The 24,362-nt window shown below is 50.3% G+C and overlaps 4 protein-coding genes across 4 annotated transcripts; 3 read left to right on the plus strand and 1 right to left on the minus strand.

The window, feature by feature from the left end:
- Positions 1–786: 786 nt before the first annotated feature.
- Positions 787–2,147, plus strand: POX_c03555 (uncharacterized protein; the record flags this gene model as incomplete). Its single annotated transcript, XM_050112450.1, has 2 exons — positions 787–1,461; positions 1,527–2,147. 2 exons carry the CDS (start codon positions 787–789, stop codon positions 2,145–2,147), a joined length of 1,296 nt encoding a protein of 431 aa, XP_049970006.1.
- An 800-nt stretch (positions 2,148–2,947) lies between these two features.
- Positions 2,948–5,961, plus strand: POX_c03556 (uncharacterized protein; the record flags this gene model as incomplete). Its single annotated transcript, XM_050112451.1, has 3 exons — positions 2,948–3,293; positions 3,378–3,590; positions 3,665–5,961. The coding sequence occupies 3 exons, from the start codon at positions 2,948–2,950 to the stop codon at positions 5,959–5,961; spliced, it is 2,856 nt and encodes a 951-aa protein (XP_049970007.1).
- Positions 5,962–8,289: 2,328 nt separating this feature from the next.
- On the plus strand, positions 8,290–8,385 carry POX_c03557 (uncharacterized protein; the record flags this gene model as incomplete). The annotated part of the gene is made up of 1 exon (XM_050112452.1): positions 8,290–8,385. One exon carries the CDS (start codon positions 8,290–8,292, stop codon positions 8,383–8,385), a length of 96 nt encoding a protein of 31 aa, XP_049970008.1.
- Positions 8,386–13,671: 5,286 nt separating this feature from the next.
- POX_c03558 (C2H2 type master regulator of conidiophore development brlA) lies at positions 13,672–14,967 on the minus strand (the record flags this gene model as incomplete). Its single annotated transcript, XM_050112453.1, has 1 exon — positions 13,672–14,967. One exon carries the CDS (start codon positions 14,965–14,967, stop codon positions 13,672–13,674), a length of 1,296 nt encoding a protein of 431 aa, XP_049970009.1.
- Between the last annotated feature and the right edge of the window lie 9,395 nt (positions 14,968–24,362).

Consider the following 24,362-nt stretch of genomic DNA (forward strand, 5'->3'; position numbering starts at 1 on the left):
CGAATTCCCGCAAATTTGGCGAACAAACTTCGAGAACTTTGCGCAAGCTGCCTTTTCCTTTTGCGCAAGCCTAGAGTGTCTCAATACGCCCCAAAGCCGTCTAATTCAATAATCGCAATTGATCCATTGACACATTGAGGGGGGACATTTTTCGATACGATCACGTGACTGGTACGGAGCCAAGCGACACCCTCTATTTTCGGCAGAAGTATGTTCCTTGATTGGATGATAGGGGGCGGTGTGTCGATCATTGAGCACGTGATCATCACCGATAGTGTTCGCTCCGCATCACAATCTTACAGGCTCATCAGTCCCCCGCCCTTCTCATAGTAGGTCACAAGGTAAATCCATAGCATCCCTTCCGAGGGTTGATTATCAGTTTCAATGGTACCTTCCTACTAGTAAAATTAACGAGCTAGCTTTCGCAGGATCTCATTCTTCGGCCCGTCTAAATCTACCAACAGAAGTAGCAGCATTATTGAGGTACAAGCCTCTCCCAAAGGTCCCGTTAAACGCCTGTAGACGAGCATCATCTCAAACAGTGCAAACAGTGGAGGACACCCGGTCCGCTGCGAACGCCGCGGTTCCCACGGGGGCTCTCCAGCCACATGTTTCTGTGCTCCGAGGTCAATAAACCCACCTCCCTCCTGCATGATCTGCTGCGCATTTTGCTTTCTGCACGTCGGCGCTCTTGTTGCAAAAGTGTGCGATGTGATAGTCGCGCTTCGTGTCTGCGATTGAATCTCTATTAATGCGCCATTGTTGAAGCTGACGCCTATTATCGCAATGTCTCATCCACGGGATGCTCGCCGACGTGGTGGAGCCGGCACCGGTTTCAGCTCGACAGGCCGACGAACTGCCATGGGTTATTGGATTCCCCTGGCCCTGACAGTGGGAGTTGCAACTCTGAGTATAGCGGCTTGGATCTGGAGTGAAAGAGACGATGATGATGACAATGAGCAATCTCCCAACGACCATGATCGTATTCATCCAACGGAGCTCCGGGGCGCGGCTAGCGGCGACTATCCCCCATCATACAGGACAGAAGATCACACACGAGAGGGAGCCCTTGGTGCAGGACCTGAAGACCACCCGTATGACCCCGGCTTCATGGCTCGAATGCAGGGGGCATTGCGACGAACCCCAAGCCCGCAACAGCTTTTCGACGGTGCAAGTCGTCGGGTCATGGCCGGTGTCACTGCTGCAGGTGCATACGTTGGCGGGGCATTGACGTCGATCCGCGAGGAAAACCGTGGCGACTTCGAGGACCACACAAGATGGTCAGAAGAGGCCCAGGCCCGGGCAGTCCGGCGAGACCAGCCATCGGATAACGCGCCGAATATGGGCGGAATGGTGGCTGGCCAAACTTCACTCGAGAAGAAAAGGAAGAAGGTGGTTGCAGTTGTCGTGTCGTCTGTCACTTCAGCCGACTCGGATAGCATTTCAACTTCTGAGCACGCGGTACGTAATTCGTCCCCACTACCCAATCCTTTGCCCCAGCGTATTCTAACGCAATCTCGCTCCAGTCTATACTGTCTCATCTTCCCGAGCATGTTGATCTCGAGTCTTCACGAGTTTTTGTTTTGATTTACGCTCCTGGTCTTCAACACGCGCTCGGACAAGGCGGTTCTTCTCAAAGAACAACCTCCCTTGCATCCTCGTATTCTAATATCGCAACCGAGGAGGCCAACTCTTCTACCGAAGCGATTGGTGATCTGAACAGTGTGGATCTGCGCCATGACGAGGATGGAGATGGCACCAATTTTTTCTTCAAGACGTTGTACACACAAGCCCAGGCAATTGTTGAGAAGGAGAGCATGATCATGCCCTTCAACACGCCTACCGGCTTTGTACATCTGGTGCGACACCTGTCGCCTGAACTTGTCTATATTCAAGAATCTCTCACCGGTGAAGAGGGCACAGCCGCGCAGCATATTTCTGGCTGGGTGCGTCAGGTCATTGTTGTCGTGGGCGATGAAGGCGGCCGTGGTGGCCTTATTGACAGTGACGACGAGTCTGCCCTTGCCGATAAAGGAGAGAAATGGTGGCAGAAGGAAGGGACCATTGGACTTGGCAAGCGCATTGACGTCGTTGATGCTCTTCGTGTAGGAGACGATTGGCGTCGTCGAGTCTGCGGACTAGACTAAACTACTGTGCGGACCTCTTCCATGCCATCATGTTCTATGATACTAATGTTGATGTGTGAATAACCATTTGTTTCGATTTTGTGAAGCCCGTTTCTGGCGGGCTTTTGTTCGTGTAGGCTCTCTCGCTCTTGTTGCCCCAGTCTATCTTCTTTCCATCGGGGAGCTTTAGAGTTAATTAATGTTGTGTGGTACTAGTCTGTGAATGGTCAATAACTGAAAGTGGTATGCCTACAAGTACAATGCAGACGACCACTTCTGTTGTAGGTTACCCGTCAATATTGCTAGTTCTCGGACATCAGCTGAGAATAATGGATATTTGAGGTCACGAATCAATCAATTAGGGTTTCACCACGATTTGGTATCGTTTTACGGTGTATACCTGCGCAAGCACTACTTCCAAATGTAGTAGTGGTTAGAGCTGATAACAGCACTAAGCCGAAAGCGTACTATCACGTGACACTATCACTCCTGGTCCGCGGCTCCGCATCATCACGTCGTTCTGCTCAGCTGCCCCAGTTGAGTGCCCTTCGCAAACCTCCAAGCCCAAAAGATCTCCTTTGATGGGCACTTTCATTCTTTCAAACTGGTCATTCCTGGCTATCTGACAAGTTTTCGCCTCGAATTTGCCGCGTCTCTGGCCGACACCGACGGACCGATCCCCACATGTCTCCATGTCGCGCTTCGGTCATCTCATTCCTTCTTGAGCCCCGGAGATTATTTCAAACTTGTCAATCGGTCTGTTGGTAGGATCATTTTTGCTCTGCGGAAGCCAATCCGTCGCGCCCTTTGCGCCGATGATGATGGCGACCGCGGTCTCGAAGCCGAGCCCCCATCCTCCGAAGATGAAGCGGCCGCCCCCGCCTTTCCCCCAGACCGGGGTGAACAGTGTCAAGGCTCAGCAACCCACGTCTTCGTCTCCCACAACAACACAACATTCTCTCGGACAAAGCTCTCCTGTCACCTCACAGCAAATACTGGCCATCGGTGGTGCTGATACCACAAATCATCCCAACGGCGTCTCAAATCGGCTCAACCCCCAAACACAACGCGCCGACGATCCCGCTTCACGAAAGACCCGCGCCGTGATGCGAAACTCATCTGCGGCTGATCACAACCGGGCTGCAAGTTCGGGGGGCGAGCCTTACGGTGAGACTCGGAGATCTTCTGAGGGGTTACCAATTGCTTAATCGGTGCTTTGTACGCTAATGTTTTTTTGTTTCTCCGTCGCAGTGAAAACCACGTCCTACATCCTCAAGAAATACGCGAAGAACCCTCCCTCTCTCATCCTACATCTTCACCCGACCCATTTCCGTTTTGAACAGCAGGATGGAAGTTTCCCCTACAACTCGGAAATGAAGGTCATCCTTGAGCACATCCGCGCCGGAACCATTCCGCATGAGATTATTGAGGAATTGTTACGCGGCGGAGTGCGATTTTACGAAGGTAATACGATTTTACTCTGAAGCAGTGCATCAAGTGTGATTGCTGGAATACCATATATTGACACAGCTTGGTAGGATGCCTCATCGTGCGCGTGGTAGATCACAAGTCTGTATCCGCGCAGGCGCAGAAGACATCCGTCTCAACAACAAATGAAAACAACTCGCCATATTCCCTTCACAACTACAACGAACACATCACACCCTCGGCTTTTGCACCATATCCGAAACAGACCCAGCTTACTACTGACGCTCAATCATCGAAGCCATCTCAAGAACCAGCTCCTACCTCCAACCAGCCCGAGAACCAACCCAGCGTAAATGGAGTTGGCACGCAGAAGCAAGCATCACCAACCGAGGAAAAAACCACTTCGACGAAGCCCCGGGTCTTCACTACCGTCCTTCACCCCACACCGCGAGTTCTACAGGAAGAACTAACCCTCCTTGTGACCACACCCGATCCTAAAGCGGTATCGCTTGGTCAGACCCCCCAGGCTTCCTCGTCCTCAGTGGTTCCTCAATCACCAACAGTCACCCAGCCGGAGCGCGGCAATCCTCAGAAGCGTCAGAAGACTATTGTGGAGCCGCAAGACCTTGTTGAGTGCGAGTCATTGCTCTTGAATAGCCTCGCCCCTCCGCTTTATCTGGAGACTGTGAACAGCTTCGAAGAATCACAAGCTCTGCTTCACTTTTTGCGAAGCCCACTTCACAATGACCCACCGCCTTCGCCCAAACGCCGTAAGAGGACTGTGGCCGAGCTGGCGGCCGATGAGGCACTTGCTGCCGAGGAGGAGCGGTTCATGCTTATTATGGATGAGCGTTTGCAACCGAATTCTTCCGGCACTTCCGGTGCTTCTAAGGCTACCGCTGTGGACGAAACCGCTGGCGTGGCGCCATTTGAGCCTCGCTTCTCTCGATTCAAGACTCTAGAGACAATTCGTATGCAACACGAGGAGAAGGCCAAGCGAGAACATGAGCTGAAGCTGAAGCAAGAGCTTGCGAAGCGACAACAGCAGGAGCAGGAGAAGGAGCGGCGTCGCGTGTTGGAAATGCAACAGGCAGAGCTACATGCCAAAGACGAAGCTCGCAGACAGCAGCTTGCAGCCCAACAGGCCCAGGCCCAGCTTGCGGCTCAAAACCGTCATGTCATGGCTCAGCCGAACGGCGTGACTCAAGCGCAGCAATCTTCACCAGTGGTGCGCCAGCAGACGCCACATAGCATTTCATCGCCGCTTGTCGGTAATGCTATGGCAGCCCAGGCAGCTCCGATGAGTATCAGTGCATCTCAGCAGTCAGGAAGTCCTCCACGACCTCCATCATCTATGCAGCATACACATCCGAACATGATGAGCCATCCGATGGCTCCTTCAAGAAGTCAGCAAGGGCCAAGCAGACACTCAACTCCACAGATGGCGCAAACTACACCGGCCATGTCACAGGCAACGCCTATCATGCGGAATGTGACTCCTACACAGCGATTGAGTCAAGGCAGCCCAACAAGCACCATGGCCCAGGCTCCGATGATGAACCATGCCATGTCTCGAAACGCGCATATGAACGGTGCCCCCATGGGGCTGACGCCTCAGCAGCAGCAGTTGCTCTTTCAGCAGAGGCAGCTTCTTGCACAGCAGGGAGCTCAACTTGGTGGCATGACCCAGCTCACGCCTCAGCAGCTCGCTCAATTGCAAGCCAACGCACATGCGAATCAAAACATCAAATCGCACCAACAGCAGCAAATGCTCCAGGCACAGCAGGCCCAGCAGGCACAAAACCAGCAACAACAGCAACAATCTCAACAACAGCCGAATATGCAAAATGTACCCCAGCACAATCATCAAGCTTATCAGGCACAACTCAGACGGGCGCAGCTCGCGCAAATGCAGATGGTGAAGCAGACAGGCGGTCAGATGCAACAGGGCCAGGCAAGTCAACAGCAGCAACAGTCGCAGCAACAGCAGCAACAGCAACAGCAGCCGCAGTCGCAGCAACAACAGCAAGCCCATCAAGGCAGCCCTCAAATGACACCGCAGCAACAGCAACAAATGCTCATGGCTGCGGCTCAAGCGAACGGTGGCCAAGTTTCGAATGCGCAAAACCCCACTATGCTGCGATACACTCGGCTCTTTCAGAACCGACTTTTAAACTTGCGACAGGAGATGAGCCAACGTTGCATGGCACAATATGGCCCGCCAAACCAGTACCCTCCACATGTCGCTGAGCAATACACAGTTGGTTTGGAGAAGACTGCGAGGGCATGGACTTCGGACGTGATGCGACGCGACAGAGAAACCTATGCACAGCAGCGAGCACAAGCTGCTGCGATGCATGCTCAGCAGATGCAGCAAAACATGATGCACAACGGGATGGGCAACTGATCTTGGAACACGACGATACCGCCCTCAATTTTTGGGCCATGTTTGCACTGACTTTGTGTCAGTGGGTTCCGTTTCCCATCGATTTTCATACCGCGGAGCACCTGAAGAGCCATTTGGTCCAGCAGAGATGCTTCCCGCCACTTTCTTTTCTTTCTCAAGCATGACGCAGACCGTCCCGCCGCGTGTCAGTCACGATCGACTACCGTTCCTTCAACCTTCGATTTCCTGGCGACGAAGGTAGCCCTTGAATATGAGGTCTTGCTTGTTTTTGCTGTTTCAAATATCCCTTTTTTGGATTCACACAAACCTCGGCGGCACAGATGGGTCAAAGGTCGGCGTTGTCATCAGGTTCGATATGGAAATCGTCATTGACTTTACGTTTGCTTTTCCCCTCCCTTGCCCGTCGCTTCTTTTCTGGCTGTATTTTTTTGGGAGACACGGACGACCGTCATCATTCCTTGTATTTTTTTTTTGCTCTTTTATGTTTGGTGGGGTTTCCAAAGGGTTCATATTCGATACCATTGCGCACGGGAGTTGTGTCTTTTTCTTGCAGGGGTCCGGTTACGGTGGCCTTGGAGCGTCTCCTCTGAAAGTCTCGGCCCAAACTTATCAATTCCCTGACTACAATTAAATATTGACTATATCTTACTAATATTTTCTCACGTCCACGATCCAAAAGACGATAATCATTTAGAATGAACAGACAACACACTTTTATCGTCACATTCTTACCATCAAGGAAGCCCATCGTGGGTGGTTGGCGCAGGCCGGCGATGCTATGACTGCAGTGGAAAGCATGCGCTCAAGGAGATTATATCAACGAAAATAGCTTGATTCCATGCCAATGGAAGTATACTGTGTACATCGCGCGGACAGAAGTGACGTGAGACGTGGACGCTATGCTAAGCCAACCTCCTGTCACCTCAGGCACTGAATCCTGTTCCCTTAGTACCGAGGGTCTTGACATCTACATTCGTATCTTGGGATAAACGGATATTTAAGCTGCGGCGCGCCGCTGCTGGGTTTCACTGCGGTCTACGAGAAAAGTCGCGACAACCCCCAATGAACAAATCCTCCACGGACGAGAATAGATTTGGCTCAAGCGTGTCAACCGCCTCTGGATCATTACGGTACTTCTCGTTTCTAGATCGTCAAAGTCCTTTTCGCAGCTGTAAATCGATCTAGACTCGCTGATCTGTCACGAGTCTGATTGATAATATGGCTCACATGTATTCGAATCTTTGGATCTGTGAGCATTTCTCCATGTCGGATACAATGGCGTGAAAACTACGTGTTCGAGTTGTTTGAGATTTGAGATCCTATTAGTCGGAGAGTTTGGGCTTTCAGCTTGAACTAGATCTCGTCAGAGAGGTATATTTCAAGAACACGCTTCTTGGACGTACGGATTGTCTTACGATAATGGAATAGGGAACATGAATCGTCAACTGGATGAGCAGATGCGTGTCATATTGAGTCATTGTTGAATCCGTATTGAAATTATTTTCTCTACCTTTGGCTCTAGTACTTGTCGTGGTCCATTCATACTCGTGCAACAGAGTTGACAATCAGGTATAAGCCGTAGCTATGAATCTCCCCTTGACTCATGTCCTGAAGGGAAAAAGAAGGGTACTTTTATGGGCGTTGATTAGTTCCTGTTTAACTTTCCCGTCTTAAGTGGCAGTTTAGAGAGTGAAACTAAGGCATCTTTCTTTAGTTTGACATGTCGTAAGCCTGGTGGGTGTCTGGTCAAACCTTCGAGTTCATCTTTCAGCATGTGTAGCACTGAGATCGACAGATACACAACCGGGACTTTCATTGGATTGCTCAAGCCGAAGAGGCAAAGCACTCCTTCGGCCAGTGAGCCTCTTGACCGGGCGCACTTACCGAACCTCTCGATTGAAGGAAATAGATAGACTACTTGATCAGCCAATAATCTCTACAGGCGCCGGCACACTAACCACCTCGGCTTCTCTAGATAGCGTTCGCATTGACTGTTAGTTTTGAACTAACTCTGGAAGAAGAAAGAGAAACATCCCACGACCACCCACACCACTCGGTAATTTCAAGACATATATCTCGCTTTGTTTTTTCTTTTCTCGTGTTTATTATTGGGTAATGATCGGTCTTTTGGGCATACACCAAGGTTGATCAATTAACCAAATCCAGAATGACAACAACCCAGGTACTGCCTGATGAGAAGAAGAGCCCAAGTGCAAATTTCATGGAATTCTGCAAGGTAGCCTATCATTGTCCACCGTGCACCTTATCAGATTGGCTGCAGACGATGACGAAGGACTTGCAGTCTTTGCATGATCGCCAAAAGTGGTCATGAGATTGCCCCGTGTCTGGATTTGTGGGAAAAGACACGCCTCTGGCCAAGAAACTCTACTCGTAATCACGCGCAAGGACGCGCAAGCGTTGTAAACCAAGATGACTAGGTCATATATAAGAAAATGAACGAAGCGTGAGAAGACCTCAATGATACAAGCACGTCTGGCAATCTGTTTGTATTGTATAGCCAGCCAGTAGTATCATCATGCTTGAGGTACCATGAGCAAGCGCATGTTGACGGACTGTTTCGAGTAAGGATGCAGTTTCTGGGGGAACAGAATCGAGTTCATTTAGCCAAGTGGGGTTCGTTGCAGCCTGCCCGGTTATCCTGGTTGTCATCACTGCAGTCAATTTCAACCACCTGCGACCTGCAATGTATGAGGAGATCCTCCATGGCAAAAAAAAAAAGACCAATAGCAAGTGTCACCACGCTATGGGTAGAAGTCGCGACTGTGCACCTGCTCAGAAGGGTCGAAGTGCAGGTATGCACGTTTTCTCAAATATCACCTTCTAATCGAGTGGGTGTTCCACAGAAAGATCCAGGCCAACGCAGAGACCGTTCTCCTTCCAGGTTCCAAAACGGGACGGATGGTGTCTGAGACCGCAAGGAAACCCGTCATTCCAAATAGCCTGCCGTAGGATGTCTTGCAGGGCCGGGCACCTAAAAAAAACAAGCCATGATAGGCACCGTGCATCTGGCAACAGGTTGAGTGAGAACAGATGATCATCACAAAGTAAGCCGAGTCTTTCGAATTCAGGCATGAAGTGTCAAGTTTCCCTGAGTAGTCTCCAGCTGTGAAGATGAGAGATGGAATTCAATGGTAATCAAGACCATATTTTATTTCTGCAAAGTCTCTCTCTCTATGAAAAAGAGTTTGAAGAGCCTGCTGAGGCTTTCACAACACAAAGAGAATTCCTTGGAATGTTCTGAGTCTTGAGTCCCTTATTCTTTGATGCTTTCTCTCTCCCTCTCTTTCTTCTTCCTCTTTTTGAGTTTCAATTTGATAACCACCTCGAAAGGTCGTTCTGCTCTAATGCACATTCGACCACTTGGCGTTGCGTGGGGGACGACGGTCGGGACTTGGATGACCGTCAAGGATGACTGATGAGGACACACCCAACATTCCTGAGCAACGCCCAATGAATCTTGTCATTGCAATAGTACGGTCTGGACTTTCAATCTAATAATGACCCATGATCATCTTGAAGATTGTTCACTGGGTAAGACTCGAGAGTCGGTGAAACAAGTGGTTGGCTCAGTCCTCATTCGATCGGAACGCTAGTTGGGAGGAGAGAAGATTCGAGGCATGAGGCATCAATACAGACAGAGCAAACTAACGAAACTGCATCACTTTTGGAGAACTTCACCGTATCTTCAATGGATTAACGTTGGCGTGGTCTGCCCAAAGAGGAGTAAGGGCAAGGTCAAGAATCCGCGTTGTACACGGAACTCCCCAGGAAAGATCCATGTCAACGTCCAAAGCGTGGACGTTGACATGGATGTCGTCTTCTGCGTCTTGCCCCTTTAGGAAATATCTACAAATGTCCTGTACAGCTGTACACGGAACAGTTCCACTTTCATGGCATTGGACTGTCCTGGTTTACGACTGATTCCATCACAGTAGCCTAAGTATCAGGTACTATACTGCGACAGATTGGGAAGAAGACATTTAACTTTTCTTTTTTCTACCCCCTAAAAAACAGAAAAAATTTTTGGAACAAAGTGAAGCAATGAAAAACGAACCCATGAGGATTATCGAAGAAGACTCTCATCTGTCCCGATGCTCAGGCCGCTCAACCAATTTGGTCACTTAGCGGTCAATTGATGTAATGAGCTTGCATTGCATAGGTCAGAATTCTTCTCACCCACTCATCTCTCCTTCAGGGAAATAAAGAAGGACTATGCATCCTTGGCGTGATGGGGGTCGCTGACCTGGAAAGATCGACTACCTGCCGCACGGGGAATCTCTAGCCGCAGCAGGGGCACATTCCCCCTAATCCGATGATTTGACTAGCAACTCACATTTTGAAGGAATCCATTCCAAACAGCAAGACGTCCTTCTGACACCGACGATGGAGTTGTTTCGATTTGAACCACCTTCTCTCGTCCAATATCGATACATGCCTAACAGAAACGAAAAAATCAAAAAAAAAAAGAATACTACTTTCTAGGTAAGAAGACGCTGTCCAAAACAATACATCCACATACCCTCTCTAAACATCCTGCAGGGCGACTGGAGATTTCAAAAGATGATCAAATCCGCTCGTGCATCAAACGAAGCAAGAAAAAAAAATTAGGAAAAGGGAAGAAGAAGGTGAAGCAGAAAAACAAAAAAATCACCTACTAAGTTGAAACCAGACATCAGGACCGTACATACAGCAATATAATACTGACACATGACTCTTGAAGAAAAAATCCTCAGATGTCCCGTACTTTCCATCCTTTTTACCGTCTGCCTGGAAACATGACGAGCCGAGCAAATCAACAGGTGACCGTCACCTTAGGTCCGCACTCGCCCGGTTGTAGTGTAGTGGATGCATTTCCAACTCATGTACATCGATTGTCAAGTCCTTTTGTCAAGCCAAAGACCAACCGGGGCTGGACTAGCCCCATTTCTATTTTCAATGAGCCAAAGTGGCCGACCCTAGTCCATTTCAGGGAATGGATCGAAAAGGGTAAGCCCGACCCAAAAAAGAAGAAAGAAAAGAAGAAAAAAAAAAGAGAGAGAACCAGATCACTTCTTGGAGACCCGCCAGCTGACAAGATCAAGCCACAGCCGACAGCCCCGAAGAATGAACATATGCACCAGACTCAATTTGGAGATGGGAGACAGTCCTGAGGTGGCAATGACCAACCATCAATGATGCTTTGTCGCTGAACAGCCCACTTAGGACAGTACAGTAGCAGAACGCAACCAGCGAGATACAGTATGTGCCGTAGCTGTACTCGGGTACACCGTACCTACTAAGAATTGGGTCTAGCTGTCAGAGGTGTCCATGTAATTGCAGTCATGCATCTATGCACAGAGGTGTTTCGGTTCTGTCGTCATCTGGAAAAGGGAAATTTTCAGGATGTAGGCACAGCATCCATTCCGTTTCACCGGGCTCTGGGTAAGTCTCAATGCAGGGTTACAGAGATACAGTATCAAGTCGTTTAATATGTCATTATGTACTGGGTATGGATGAAGCAGTAAAATTTGAGGCAGTGTTTGCTCTTGGTGAAGGAATTTGCTTCAAAAGAGCGAAATTCTTTAATAAAAAAACAACAATGGAAGAAAGAAAGAAGAAGAGAGCGCCCATCGGGCTCGCTAGCATATTCGTGGCGTTCTGACAACCGGCCGACCGACCAACTACATCTGGATCGCTAGGCAGAGTTGAATAACTCCATCATGATATTTGAACGCCAGATGCTCAATTCAACATGTGTTAGTACCTACTGCTCTGATCCAGGTGCGAGCCTCAAGTCGGTTAGTCAGGGTCCAAGAATAAAAAAGAAAAAGAAAGAGAGCAGGGTCCTTCGCATCTTGCATCACGAGCTACGAGGTGGAAGACCCAAACAACTAGAGTGCCCGGGGAAGAGACCAAAATCAAAAGCACCTAGAATGAGGGTATTGATGTCTGTCAACGACGGTCAATCTACTTGACATAAACACAGTAATCTTCAGTCAACCTCCGTACCTACGTCGTGTATACATTTATATATGAGGCTTTCTTTATAGAGACGGTTCCCGCAACCCCGGAACTGGGGAAGCTGTTCAAGGGCAAGGGGGAGGGGGGTCGAAACAAAAGACGATCTTGATCCAGTCTCTTTGGATGGAATTTTGGAAGACGCATGGAAAGAAAGAACAAAATTAAATAAAAAACGACCGGAGGGATGATCAAAAGGAGCGGTAAAAGCAGATGCAGTCAAGGAGAGAACGGATGCCGGATGTCGCCTGCGATGGGCGTACTTCTGCAGTGTTACCGTCTGAGGGCAAAGCGAGAATGTTAAGTGCGCATGTACTAATTTGGCTGGATTATGAAACGAGATACTTTGTATCTCCATGGTGCGAAAAGGCCGCCTGACTTGAAGAGGAAGTCTAACTCGCTGAGGGTGGGAGTTGCTACTTGACCACTTGTAGAGGAGAGAAGAAGGGGGGGGGGGGGGGAAGTCAAAGGGCATCCAAAGACGGGGGGAAGAGAGTAAACAAATCAAAACCAAACGAAAGGAAAGCAAAATGAGGGTGAGGGGAGGTCCACCGCTTCAAGAGTCGATTATGCAATCTTCTCGGATGCGTTGCTGCAGGTGGTGGAGAAACGATTGTGATGTGTAACATTCACGCTCGGAGGAGCTCCCAGGAACCGTGGGACCGTAGATTTGGGTCAAGCAGAAATGCGACAGACCATTTCCATTTGTGGCTGGACCTTGGTGGAGAAATGGATGACTCCTCTCAGACTGGCTGACAAGAGCAATCTAATTGCTTTTTGTCTCCAGTGCGCCGAGACAGTGGATGGTGACCGTGCGAGGAATCATGAAAGGATAAGGGCCGGCGCAAGCGTCAGGAGAGAATAGATCGCTTGAAGATGAGAGTCATTGAGGTCGGGCTGGGAAATATGGGGGCGGAGAAAGAGAAATAGAGACAAACACAAGTCAAGGGAGAGGCAGAGAGAAGGAGAGACGAGAGTGCAGAGTTATCCTCGAGCGTGGGAAAGGCAACAAAATGATAGACAAATTCGGGTTGTGTAAAGCACTCTAGGACTCAGGGTCGAAACGCATAGTGCAAAGGTTTCTGATTTTTGATTAGACTATTGGCTATTGAGATGACAAGAGGTGTTGCAGAGGACAAGGGAGAGAGAGGTAACAACACAGATGCAATGTTTGTTGGATTGTACAAGATCGCCATAGCTCTCCACACGAATTAATGATGGGGGCGATCGACGCAGCGGTAGAGGGAAGAACAGAATGGGGACAAAAGGTAAAAACGCCATTGAAGTCACAGACAGCAGATTTTTCCACCCAGAGGCCGTTTTCGCCAGCACAAATTATGCAATAGAAGGGAAATATGATGGATCAAAAAGAGGCAAAGAAAGAGAGGAAAGGAAATGAGCGCCCGGTGAGGCTCACATCTAGTATAGACCGTCAACCACACTGAGTGGAAAAGAACAAGATAGAGGTATTGAAGGGGCGAGGTCCTAGCAGGTGGGGGACAATGAGCCCACCCGAGGGTATCAAAGACGATGTAGATGTTGAGAAGAAAAAAAAAGGGTGTTTGAAAACGACGATGTGGTTCTGTTGCTGGATGACACCCAAGACGGGGGACGCGGGATGGCAGAGAAACGAAGCAATCATTTCTGGTGTGGGGCTGATCGGAGACGCTCCCAGAACAGAGCGCCGTCCATCTAGTCCTCCCAGCCATCCACGCTAAGATCGCAATCGGCAAGATCCTCCAACTTGGAGCCGTAGATGGGGCGACCGTCAGGCGTGAGCTGTCCTCGGAACTCAGGATCGTAATCGGGGCTGGTCTCGTCGAGAGTCGCGACGTAACGATTCCGGCCACCTCGCTTGCTGTGGGTCTTGGTGTAGTGCGCGTTGAGGTTATCACTGCGGGAGAAGGCGCGATGGCAGCCAGGCACCCAGCACACATGAGGCTTTTCCTTGGAGTGACTCTTCATGTGCCGCTTGAGATGTTCCTGACGCTTGAAGCGCCCCTTACAGCCTGGCTCCTTGCACTTGAACTGCACCTGTTTGATAATCGGGGGTAGTTTCTCCAGACTCAAGTTGGATCGCACTAATTGTTTCTTCGACGGCTTGCGAGAGGGTTGACGATGAGTTCGGATCAGGTGCCCGTCGCGGTAGACGGGAGAGACTGGATATTCCTCGGAGTAGTCGTAATGGCCAGACATGCGGCTTTGTGGAGTGTCACTCCGTGGAGTTCCTAACGACAAGGATCGCACCGGCGTGGAAGGAGTGTGAGGCTTGAAGGTCTGCAAGCTGGCCGGGAAATCAGAGTAGTTGGAAGAGGGGGGAGTGACAGGGCCCGCGCCGGGGAAGGCCTGTTGAGGTGTGATGGTTTGGGGAGCAAGAGACTCGGGAGCGGTCATCCATGGCAACATATTGGACATGGAGGCTGAGTGTGACAAGCCGTCATGGCGACTAAACATGGGACGAGACAGGCACGGGTTGGACGCCGACTCTGGCAGGTATGCAGTGTGGGCTTGTGGCCGATAATAATGATTGCGGCCCATGGTATGGTGATACTGAGGCATTGGTGCCTGGTAAGGGAATGTCGGGTGTTCAAAGGTCTTGGGGATGGAATCGTGAGGAATCCAGAGTTGGTCGTTGATATCATCGTAGCCGGAGAGGTACTCTGACGAAACAGGCAACTGGTCGGGGCGCTCCATGGTGCCGACTTGCATACCCATTGGGTCCGCAGAGGGGAAATCGGTCACACGGAAGGCATTTCGCAGTGGTGTTCCGGAAGGCCTTCGCTCCATGGGCAGACTGTGATAGTGACCGGCTTCGTGCCAGCTCGGAGAAGTTAAAGAACCGTGGCTGTAAAGACTGGTAGGAGTCGGCGTGGGCGACTCCAAGGGAGAGAAACTCGAGGTCATCGAGGGACAATCTGCAGGTCCCAGTGAGTGGCAGTCCACCTCGACCGTCAGGCGGTCCGAGATTTGCTGACCTTGTGTCCTCATGTCGTCGAGTTCTTCAATTTTGATCTGGCGAGGGGTTGGGTGATCAATGATAGTGTCACCTGTGGCCCGAAGGAGTTGGATACTTAGTCGATGGGACGAGAGATGGAAGATGGGGATCAAAGGGAGTGAATGGAATGAATGACCACGGAGACCGAGAAGTGGATAGAAGCAAAGACGGATAATAGCAAAAAAGATTAAGAGCCAAGGAAAGATAGCAACAGGCTGATCTGATGGGCCGGGGGGGATTGGCACAGTGGAGGGTTGACCCGAGTCGATACTCGAGCACGAGGGTGAATGGAAAGAATGGCAGGAGCTCAAGCACAAGAGAGGGATACTCGAACACACCCGATGGACTTGACAGGAGACCAAGGGTAGCGAGGCGGAAAAAAAAGAATGTGGTTCAGGATAGAACAGTGAAGAGAAAAAGAGCGATAGACTGATCAAGGAGACAGGGAATGGAGGGGATCAACGAGCAGAAATAAACAATTCGGACCAGCATAGAATCCCAGAGTGGAGATAAGACTTACAACCATACGCCATGGCTCGCGCTAAAATCTCAAGGTTCTTCGCGTCGCGTGCCTGAGGAACGCTTCAAGCAAGGCCAGGAATGCAGACAATAGCCTCTGACTGTTACCGCGGCAAAGGCCCGTTGGATGGCTGGCGAGGAAGATTGAAGGCCAGAAAGCCGGACTGTCGCACCGTGTGTCGCGTCTGTGGGCGAGACACGAGCTGGGATCGGACGAATAGACGCTGGCTGGGATCCTCAATTCTTCACGCTGGAGAGGGGTTGACGATATGCGGTTTCAGGGCCCTCTCAAAGGGTCGTGGCTGACTCTCCCCCAGACGAATGGTTCTAAGACACGAATTGAAGGAGCGCGTGGAGGCTGACCAGACCGGGGAGGGATGTGTCGCGGCTGGGAGGTTGGGTCTCAGATTAATTGACCAGGTCTCTGAAGAAAGGGAGGCGGTTCTTCCCAAGGGCTGGTGTGAATATAGGTGGTCTGGTAGAAGAGGCTTGGAAGTGGTAATTGTCCAGAGACACCCGCAAGGAGAACGAAGATCTGGTGACGAGAAAGGGCGGGTTTATAGTTCCCCAGAGACACCCAGTAGTCCGGCTGGAAGCTTGTTCCTGAAGAGGACCGCGAAATGGTGTAGACCAGAGTAATAGTCCTGCAAGAAATCCCAAATATTCCTCAGGCAATAGATAATAATAATGATAATAATTAAGAAAAAAAGATGTTCTTCTGTGAGAAGATCCATCTAAAGTGGTAAATTGAAAATGAAACGAACGGAAAAGAAAAATCAGAAAAAGAAGGAGTACAGAAGGGTCAAGATCGACACGGTGGACTCGACTGCAGCCTGACCGGGGAGGGTGGAAGCTGTCGAGTATTTGTTGTATTTTCTTTCATTTCTTTTTATTTTTTCCTTCATTGGGCTTTTTTTAATCGGGATTTCCCCTCCATTCTGGCATCCGTTTCTCTTCTGAGGTGGGATTGCATAATTCCACATCATGCTTTTGGCTGGTGCAGAGGAAAAGCCGGCTCGATTATTGGCCACCAGCGGTTCAGATCATGCAAATCATGAGGGTCCAAACGCGCAGACGCTGTTTGATCGATTTGCAAAACTCCTCTTTGGGCTCGAAATCAGTCATTTCTATAATCACAAAAAGACCATAGTAGTGATACAGTGCTGGGCTTCGTGGGGTTGGTGACAACACAAATATCTGTCTCAACTACGCCCGATATTGCACCCTCATTCAAAATGGAGTCCATCTCGAGACATACGGAGGATGGATCGGATCCACATCAAGAGGCGGACCTTTGAGATGAGCGACCCAATTTCATCATCATCGATGTCTCAGCGAGATTGTTCTTCGTCTGAGCTTCGGTTGAAATACCGTCCTGGCAAAAGTCGACTTCCGAGGCGCTGTCTCAAGTGGCCAACCAGTAAGCATGTGCAGCGCTTGGAATGTTCGGCTTTTGTTCATTGCATTCCGGACAATGTGAGTAGTAGAGTCTATTACGGTCGTTACATGCATCTCTGGAGGCGTTGGGTCGGGAGATGGCGTCCCCAGACTCTTCTACGATGCTGCGAGACCACCAATTGGGCCCGGTGGGACCTGATCATACCATTACTCCAACCTCATCTTTCGCCACCTCTCCATTCGTGAGCTTTGGGAACCCCCCCGTGCTTTTGATTGAAACCATTCCACTCTCCGTCTTGATGCCTACGCCAAGTTCCAGGTTCGTCATCTTCCTCTGGTCGGTGTTTTTGTTGATTTTTTTAAGGCTAGCTTTCATAGACATCTTTTTTTTTGGTGTCCTTATTTTCCCAGTGCAGTGCTCCCACTGTATGTCCCGTCACACACCCGGACCCGTAGAAGAGATCACTGTTTAAAGTTACCGGTCTCGGGCCCTATTGAACTCGCTCGCCTCCACCATCCACCACTCTTCAGAGTCGCATCCATCTCCACTTCGGTGCATTCAATGTGCAGTTTATGGAGATCACGGAGGCAGCGTGATTATGCTGCTACACCTGTGGCCCTGTCTTGGTCATCTTGTGGTTTTACTCAGCTTGAACTTGCTCCTCCTTCACCGCACAGTTCGCGCAAGAAAAACGCACGCGCGTCTAGATTCTGGTGGGGTGGGCTGGTGCAGAGGGACGGATCATGTCCTGCTGGTCCGTGGAATGTCGAGTCATTGGACGGTGTTGGTAAACTTGAGACTGCACCGGTGCAAGAGATGAGCGTTCAAACTGATAGTGATATACATTCCCGAGCTCAGTGGGAACGCCAGATCTGGAGTGAGCCTCTCGAGCCCCCGGACGTCTGGGTGGCGGTACTTGTTCGGTGGGGTCAAAGAACAGTTGATCGATCTCAGTTTGAACCCCGACACGGTTTGGCTCGGGGTCGGGTCGCGGCGACAGGTCAGACGGGTCAGCACACACCAAAAAAAAAAAAAAAAAAAAACTCATCTTCCGATTAACGTTTATTGTTGGAGCGGTGGACGTTTGACTGGGGCTAGCTTCAAGTCCTCTTCCGCTGGTCACAGATCCGGCCGGGACCTTGGTTGGACGGTGGAGTCTGAAGCTGTCGGAGATCTGCACTAGCGCGACGCGAACCGACCACATCCCAGTCGTCGGTTGGATGATCCAGGCACACACTGATTGATGATAGCGCCCTCCCACGTACCCTGATAGCCAAAGTGTAGGCGAGATCTGCCTCGTACCAAATCGCCCTGATCTTCACGAAGTCATCTCTCAATGACAAAGGTTCTCAAATGGTGCAAGACCCTTCAACACCCGAGTGGGTTCCGGGCCCGGATCACCATCTGTCTGGTGTGATGCTGTTCCTATTGATATCCACACTCGGTGCAATCGTCGACTGAGTGGAGCTCTGATTGGCAAAACTTGACCCCCCCCCCCCCCCCCCCCCCCCCCCCAGCATTGCAATTTGCTGCGAGCATTCTTTCCACATCACCGCGCAATCACTGGTCGGAAGAATCTGGCGATTGTTCAGGTACCTCAGTTGTGGCTCGAGGCTCCACCGCCACAGCACAGAGAGGGTCCTTCAGCATGTGGAGGGGCTGCTCACTACTGTATTTCTGATGGATCCTCTCCAGGTCCATGACAAATGAGTTCTTTGAGTGGAAAAGGTCCGGGTCTGCGTTTGTGGGCTTGCATAGGAATGTTGAGAGTGGAGAGAGGGCGGTCGCTTGTTGATAGACCGCCCGTGGTCCGTGGGAGAGACGACGGGAAGAGGTGCAGTGGGTGTGGCCACCGAAGCCTCAGTGACGGTGGAACGGACAGCGTTGGGCCATCGGACCAACTTTTCTCAAACCACTCCCCGGTGGTCCTTTGTGGGGATCATTACGTGCAAAGAATCTCTCTGGAATGTTCACCAAAACCTTGGGTTCACTGCCGCTCAGGGGAACGCCATTCAGAACTACCGCCATGGGAGGCTAGTGGCAGACCTGCATCTGATCTCATAGCAGGGCTGTGACCCATCAGTCACTACCAATGGGCCTCATGGGGAGTTCTGTGAGTGAGCGGGCGTACACCCCGTTCCGTCTGCCGCCTGGACAGGAGTCATCAACTTTTCCAATCCAAAAGGGACAGGTATGTACCTGAGCACCGAGTCAGCACCAGCCCATATCTCATGGATCCTCACTATGCCGGGCTGAGCTCAGCATGATCCTCGGGGTCACCCTGTTCCATGGTTCCGGGAAAGTTTGCGTGGCTAGTGAGTGCCAGCTCAACTCGGGGAATTAGATCGTCCGTGCCTTTGTGTCGCAAACACGTCCATTCCATTCACCACCTCGGTGGTCCTCGATCTTCTCCGTAAACGATGCCAGTCAGTGGCAAAACATTTGAAACTCGCAAGTCCATCCTTTGAGATCCAGGTGGATGTCACTACATCATCCCATTTCAAATTCATTATATGGGAATTTATTTTGGGGGTTCCTCTTTTTCTTGATCTCCTTTCGATCCCTCCCCCCCCAAAAATGAAGCTAGTCCGAAGGTCGAGCAGATATCGATGCCGAATCTAGATCTCTTTGGAAAGCCCCCCTCCCCCGCCGATCGGCCTGGATTTGTTCAAAGCAGAGAAAAGATAAAAGATGCGAAAAGTACGGGCTCACTGGTGGGGCGGTGCCGACCATCGATCTATGGGGATTCTACTCCAGAGACCATTAGCATATGAGATCTGTCTCCGAATACTCTACGGGCTGATGGTACGGGACGACTAGGACTCGAGTAAGAGACGAACCGGATCCCGACGCCAGTCAGCTGATGCTTGGAATGGCGGTTCCAACCTTGCAATTGATTTGACTCGCCACTTTTAGCCCACAGTTTCAAAATAGAACTCGACAGCTTTGTCCGATCAAGCGGGCACACGGAGCCAACCCCTGTGCGACCAGTTTACTATTCGCATACCCAGGCCAGTTCTCAAGGTGATCAAGGTCGACGCAGTAGGTCCCGCAGCCTCAACACGCTATCTACTTCACGTGAATGCCATGCAGCTCTCCTGGAATCTCTCATGGCTTTTCCACGGTAGTAGTGACCAATACTCTGGTTGACCACGAGGAAGCATGCGGAAATAATGGCATGCTGCAACAATGAAGGGGTACCCAACCCTGACCAACCCCCCTGAGCCAGCAACAATGCACTCTGCAATGAATAGTCATTGCCAATCAAATACCATTGAATTTGGGCAGGCGCACTCGACGATGGATGTTGGGGGAAACTCTTCCGGCTCTTTGTGAATAGTCTCCATCTCTATGCGATTGACCTGACTCCACCCTGCAATGAATGACATGCTCGCTATAGAGTCAAGCACCAAAAGGGGAAAGAAACTCAATCCGTAGCCTGGCACTAGTATGAGTCATTGATGATCAAATCTGAATTTATTCAATCCAGGCTATCTTCGATGAAGGTAGAAACAAGTTCCTTTCCATGGTAAGCCCGCCACTGTCTGCCGTGCGCTGCCCGTCCCTCGGATGGATGCTGAGGGCCTCCCGGACCGTCGCTAGGGCCCACTGGAGGTGGGCTCGACGACCCCCCCCCCCCCCCCCCCCCCCCCTGACAGTCTGACAACCCCTGCATCGAGCAGGATCGATTAACTCACATTGATCGAGGCAACAGCCATTCACCATCACTCGTCTGACGTCCGGAATCCACCCCCCAAAAAAGTTTTTAATGGGTGGGTTGAAAGGTATGAACGCTATTGGGGACCATGTCGCAGATTCGAGGCGAAGAAGATCATGTACGAGACCATATGTTGGTCAAGTAGAGACGCACATTGATCGTTAGGTGGTTCTTCATCTTGCATGCACACAATGAGTCAGCAAGGACAGACATACAGAGTATATCATTTAGGGGAGATGGCCATGCTCAAGACGTAGAGTTTACGGATCGGCCGCTTACTCAAACCGTTATGTCGCCTTCTTTGGCATGCTGGGAAATTATTTGGTGATCTGTGTTACGTGCATGTTGAGACAGCGAAGAGCGTCGCTCAATCGTGAATGATCCCACCAATAATCAACTCTGAATGGAGAAAAATATGAAGTTTGCCTCTTTTTATTACTGAATACGAACGTTCATGAAAGAAAGCAATTTAAGACTGCATCTTCTAAGTAGACTCCACAGGGCCAGGTAGATCTTCCGTCGGGAATAGTCCAGTGTGACAGAGACAGAGACAGAGAGAGAGAGGGTAAGAGAGACAAAAGACACTTTATCGGCTTGCTCAAGACAACGCTTGCAGTGAGTGGCACGGTCGTCAGGGTTTGTTAAACCAGGTCTTCGGAACCCCAGCTGCCTCAACTATTGAATCTAGACGTTTCTCTGAACCTTGTCCAACTTGCGGAGGTCCATGTGTATGGGTGTGTGGGTGTACACTACTTTCCTCGGTCTGTCCCTTCCCCACACTTGGAGACGGCCGAGCTCGCCCAACGTATCAACGTAAACCGCCAATTATGACAAGCCCTGAGTGATATCACAAAGTCTCAGTCTAGCCTCACATGAACCGTACCAAGGGACCCAAATCCATAGTAAGATGATGAACCAAGCTGAGAGGATGACGATCCGTCTGTGGAGCTGAAGGATTCCTCTTCCTCCCCCCATGGCCGTGTGTTTGGGGCTCTCCCAATCGTCCTGAAACATACTTTGGGTTGGAGATCTACCTGACAGCAAGGTAGTCCTCAGCAAATCCCGATGATATCTCAGCATTCCTCGGACCTCAGCAGAGCGCGGTCCCGTACGGAGTCTTTGATCATCTGAGCAGCAAGTTACTCTCTCGGTATCCAGTCATCTCTTTGGGGTCGCTGTGCACTGACGTCGCATGTCGATCATTGGAACGTCCGAGTCTACCAGGCCCGGAACTTCGGTATGAGTGATGCGAAACGCTGGCATACTTGACTGACGTGGACGGCAAAAAGGACAATTTCAGATGACAACGTTCATGGCCTAGGTTTGCGACCGTGCACAATTGGATAATTCCCTTTCACCGGCACTTCAGGAGTTACGGCGAGGGAACAAGGGCAAGTGTCCATTCGAGTAAGGGAAGGGGGAAAAATCGAGAAATCGACTATGAAGACGAGTAGAAATAGACCTCGGTCTATTCGACTGACAACCACTCAGTTGGTCTGTGATTACTCCTGAATCGATCCGTAAGCTACCTCATTGGTACAGGGTCACTCTCGTCCTTCTGGGGCTTGATTTAATTGTTGAAGTCTTCATCAAACAAACGAGAGACAGACATCCCACCCTGCACAATCGAGTCTGCCCGATCAAACCCCAAACACAACTCCGGGATACCCGAATGACGCTTTGCACACCCTTTATCTCCAAAGCTTATGGAAAACAGACCCTTGGTGTGTGCCTGATGTGCCTGAGTCTGAGCACTCTGAATGGACTTTTCCTCCTTCATCATGTTTACCACATTTATCGAATCCCACGGCCCCTTGCAGAAAGGTACGTCCTGTTTAGTCCAACGGCCTTTTTTGGTCCAGCAATGGCGAATAAGTGGTCTAAATCGGTCTCAAAAAACATCCTTGTGTGGTCATCTTCCTGGAGCCTATCGGAAACTCACTGGTACTGCACATACTTTCTCAGGTACTAAGTTGGATTTCCGGGTACCTTTGCAATCATTTCAGGAACCCTGGGCTCGAACCCTTCATGTTGACATGCAGGACGTTTAGACCATCCCTCCCCCCACACACGACCTTGCGTCGTTCTGAGTCCCGAGCTCCTGGATACACTGAACATTAGCTAGAGTCTATCTTTCGTCGGTATTGCCCTATGGTCAGCTCTCCGTCAGATTAACTCTGCACTTGGGGGGGCGTTTCTGCCTCGATCTTGCATCTGGGGGAGATTGGTGCGACAAGGTGGCAAGACTCATTCAGTCGATCCGATCCAGGTCTCGAACCTCGTGTTACCCCGGGTTTTGAAGATTCCTTTCGAGGCAACGTAGCAGGATTTTCATGGACCATGAATATCATCGAATAGTACATGCTGGAGTTTTCTTTCTGTCAACATATTAGGCGTGGCTTGAATTCACCTGCAAGTACTCTCGTAACCAAGAAGCTAGCTGTCCGTCCTTGGCGGGCGCTGGAAGTCCTCGCTCACGCAATTCCGGCCATCGCTCCATTGGCTCTGCGTCTTTTTTCAACAATGCGCATGCCAGTCATTTTCAATAGCTTCTTGCGGGGAGGAAAGGGAGGAGCAAAGAAAACCGGTTTGAGCGCAGTAAAGACCGACGGGGGGCCAGACAATTCCACCGACAAAGCAGACACCGAAAGGAAAAAAGAAACGGGCTCGGCCCTGCCGACCAGCAACTACCACCTCGACCGACCCCCAGTGATCGACTGTGCATCCTTCTCCCGCATCCATATTTCACATTCCTCATGTAAGCCTTCAGTACGCACAGCAGATCGGGAGTTCAGAACCCACCACACACCCACCTCCAAGCTATGTTCCCACCTTTCCAAGACCCAAAAAACAAAAAAGCTTCAATTCCAATTGGGTCAAATGGTCCGTGGGACGGTAGTAGTCAGACTTCATAAAGAGAACCTACTCTACGCCGCCAGTCGTGGATTGACGTGGAAGGAGAACTGGAATGACCTCATGCAGCAATACCCTTACCTCCGGTGAGAAGGTGTCAGCACCCGATTAGGGACCGCGCATCGCGCTGCCTGGGACAACCCTCTACAAGGGAGGCAGCAAGAAGGATCCAGACAATACAACGCACATCTTGGTAACTACAGCATCGCTTGTCAGCGACATTTCCTGGAGACAATGGAGCGATAATCCAATAATACGAGACTCAAGATGTCGATTCGTGACTCAATATGGAGCTTTGAATGGGGGAAGATCCATTTTTATTTTCCTGCCCTTGGGTGGTCGGCGTAAATGCATGCAATCAGCAACAGCACTTGGAAGGCGTAGCCATCTATTGCTGGGAGATTTCTCACGAAGATCAGTACCCATTACCCTTTGATGAGGATCCGTCAAGACTGTTCCAAGAACAATTTCAACAAGAACGCGTCGTGGGTGTGTGTTTGTGTGTAGTAGAGAAGACAGATTTGTTTGTTCATCGAAGCAACTGGAAGACATTTTGATATTAGACTACGGTCAAGCAGGATATTGTTTTGGTGGACTTTCTCTTTCCAAGCAGTTTCCATCCATGGACTGTGAGCGTCTAGAGATTCTTTCAATTGGTCGCTACGTACAAGGCCAGGGCGCCAGCCCTGCTATGGACCTTCCAATCAATACATCCTTGTACATTGTTTTTTTGTAGAAGAGGGCTTGTCTTTATAATTGGAAATGGCGTGTATATACTAGCATTGTAGTTTGAAGCATTGATATTGCCTTCCTTTGCTTTGCAACTGACATTATTCATT

This window comes from Penicillium oxalicum, chromosome III, assembly GCF_001723175.1.
Source record: "Penicillium oxalicum strain HP7-1 chromosome III, whole genome shotgun sequence".
Classification (NCBI taxonomy): domain Eukaryota; kingdom Fungi; phylum Ascomycota; class Eurotiomycetes; order Eurotiales; family Aspergillaceae; genus Penicillium; species Penicillium oxalicum.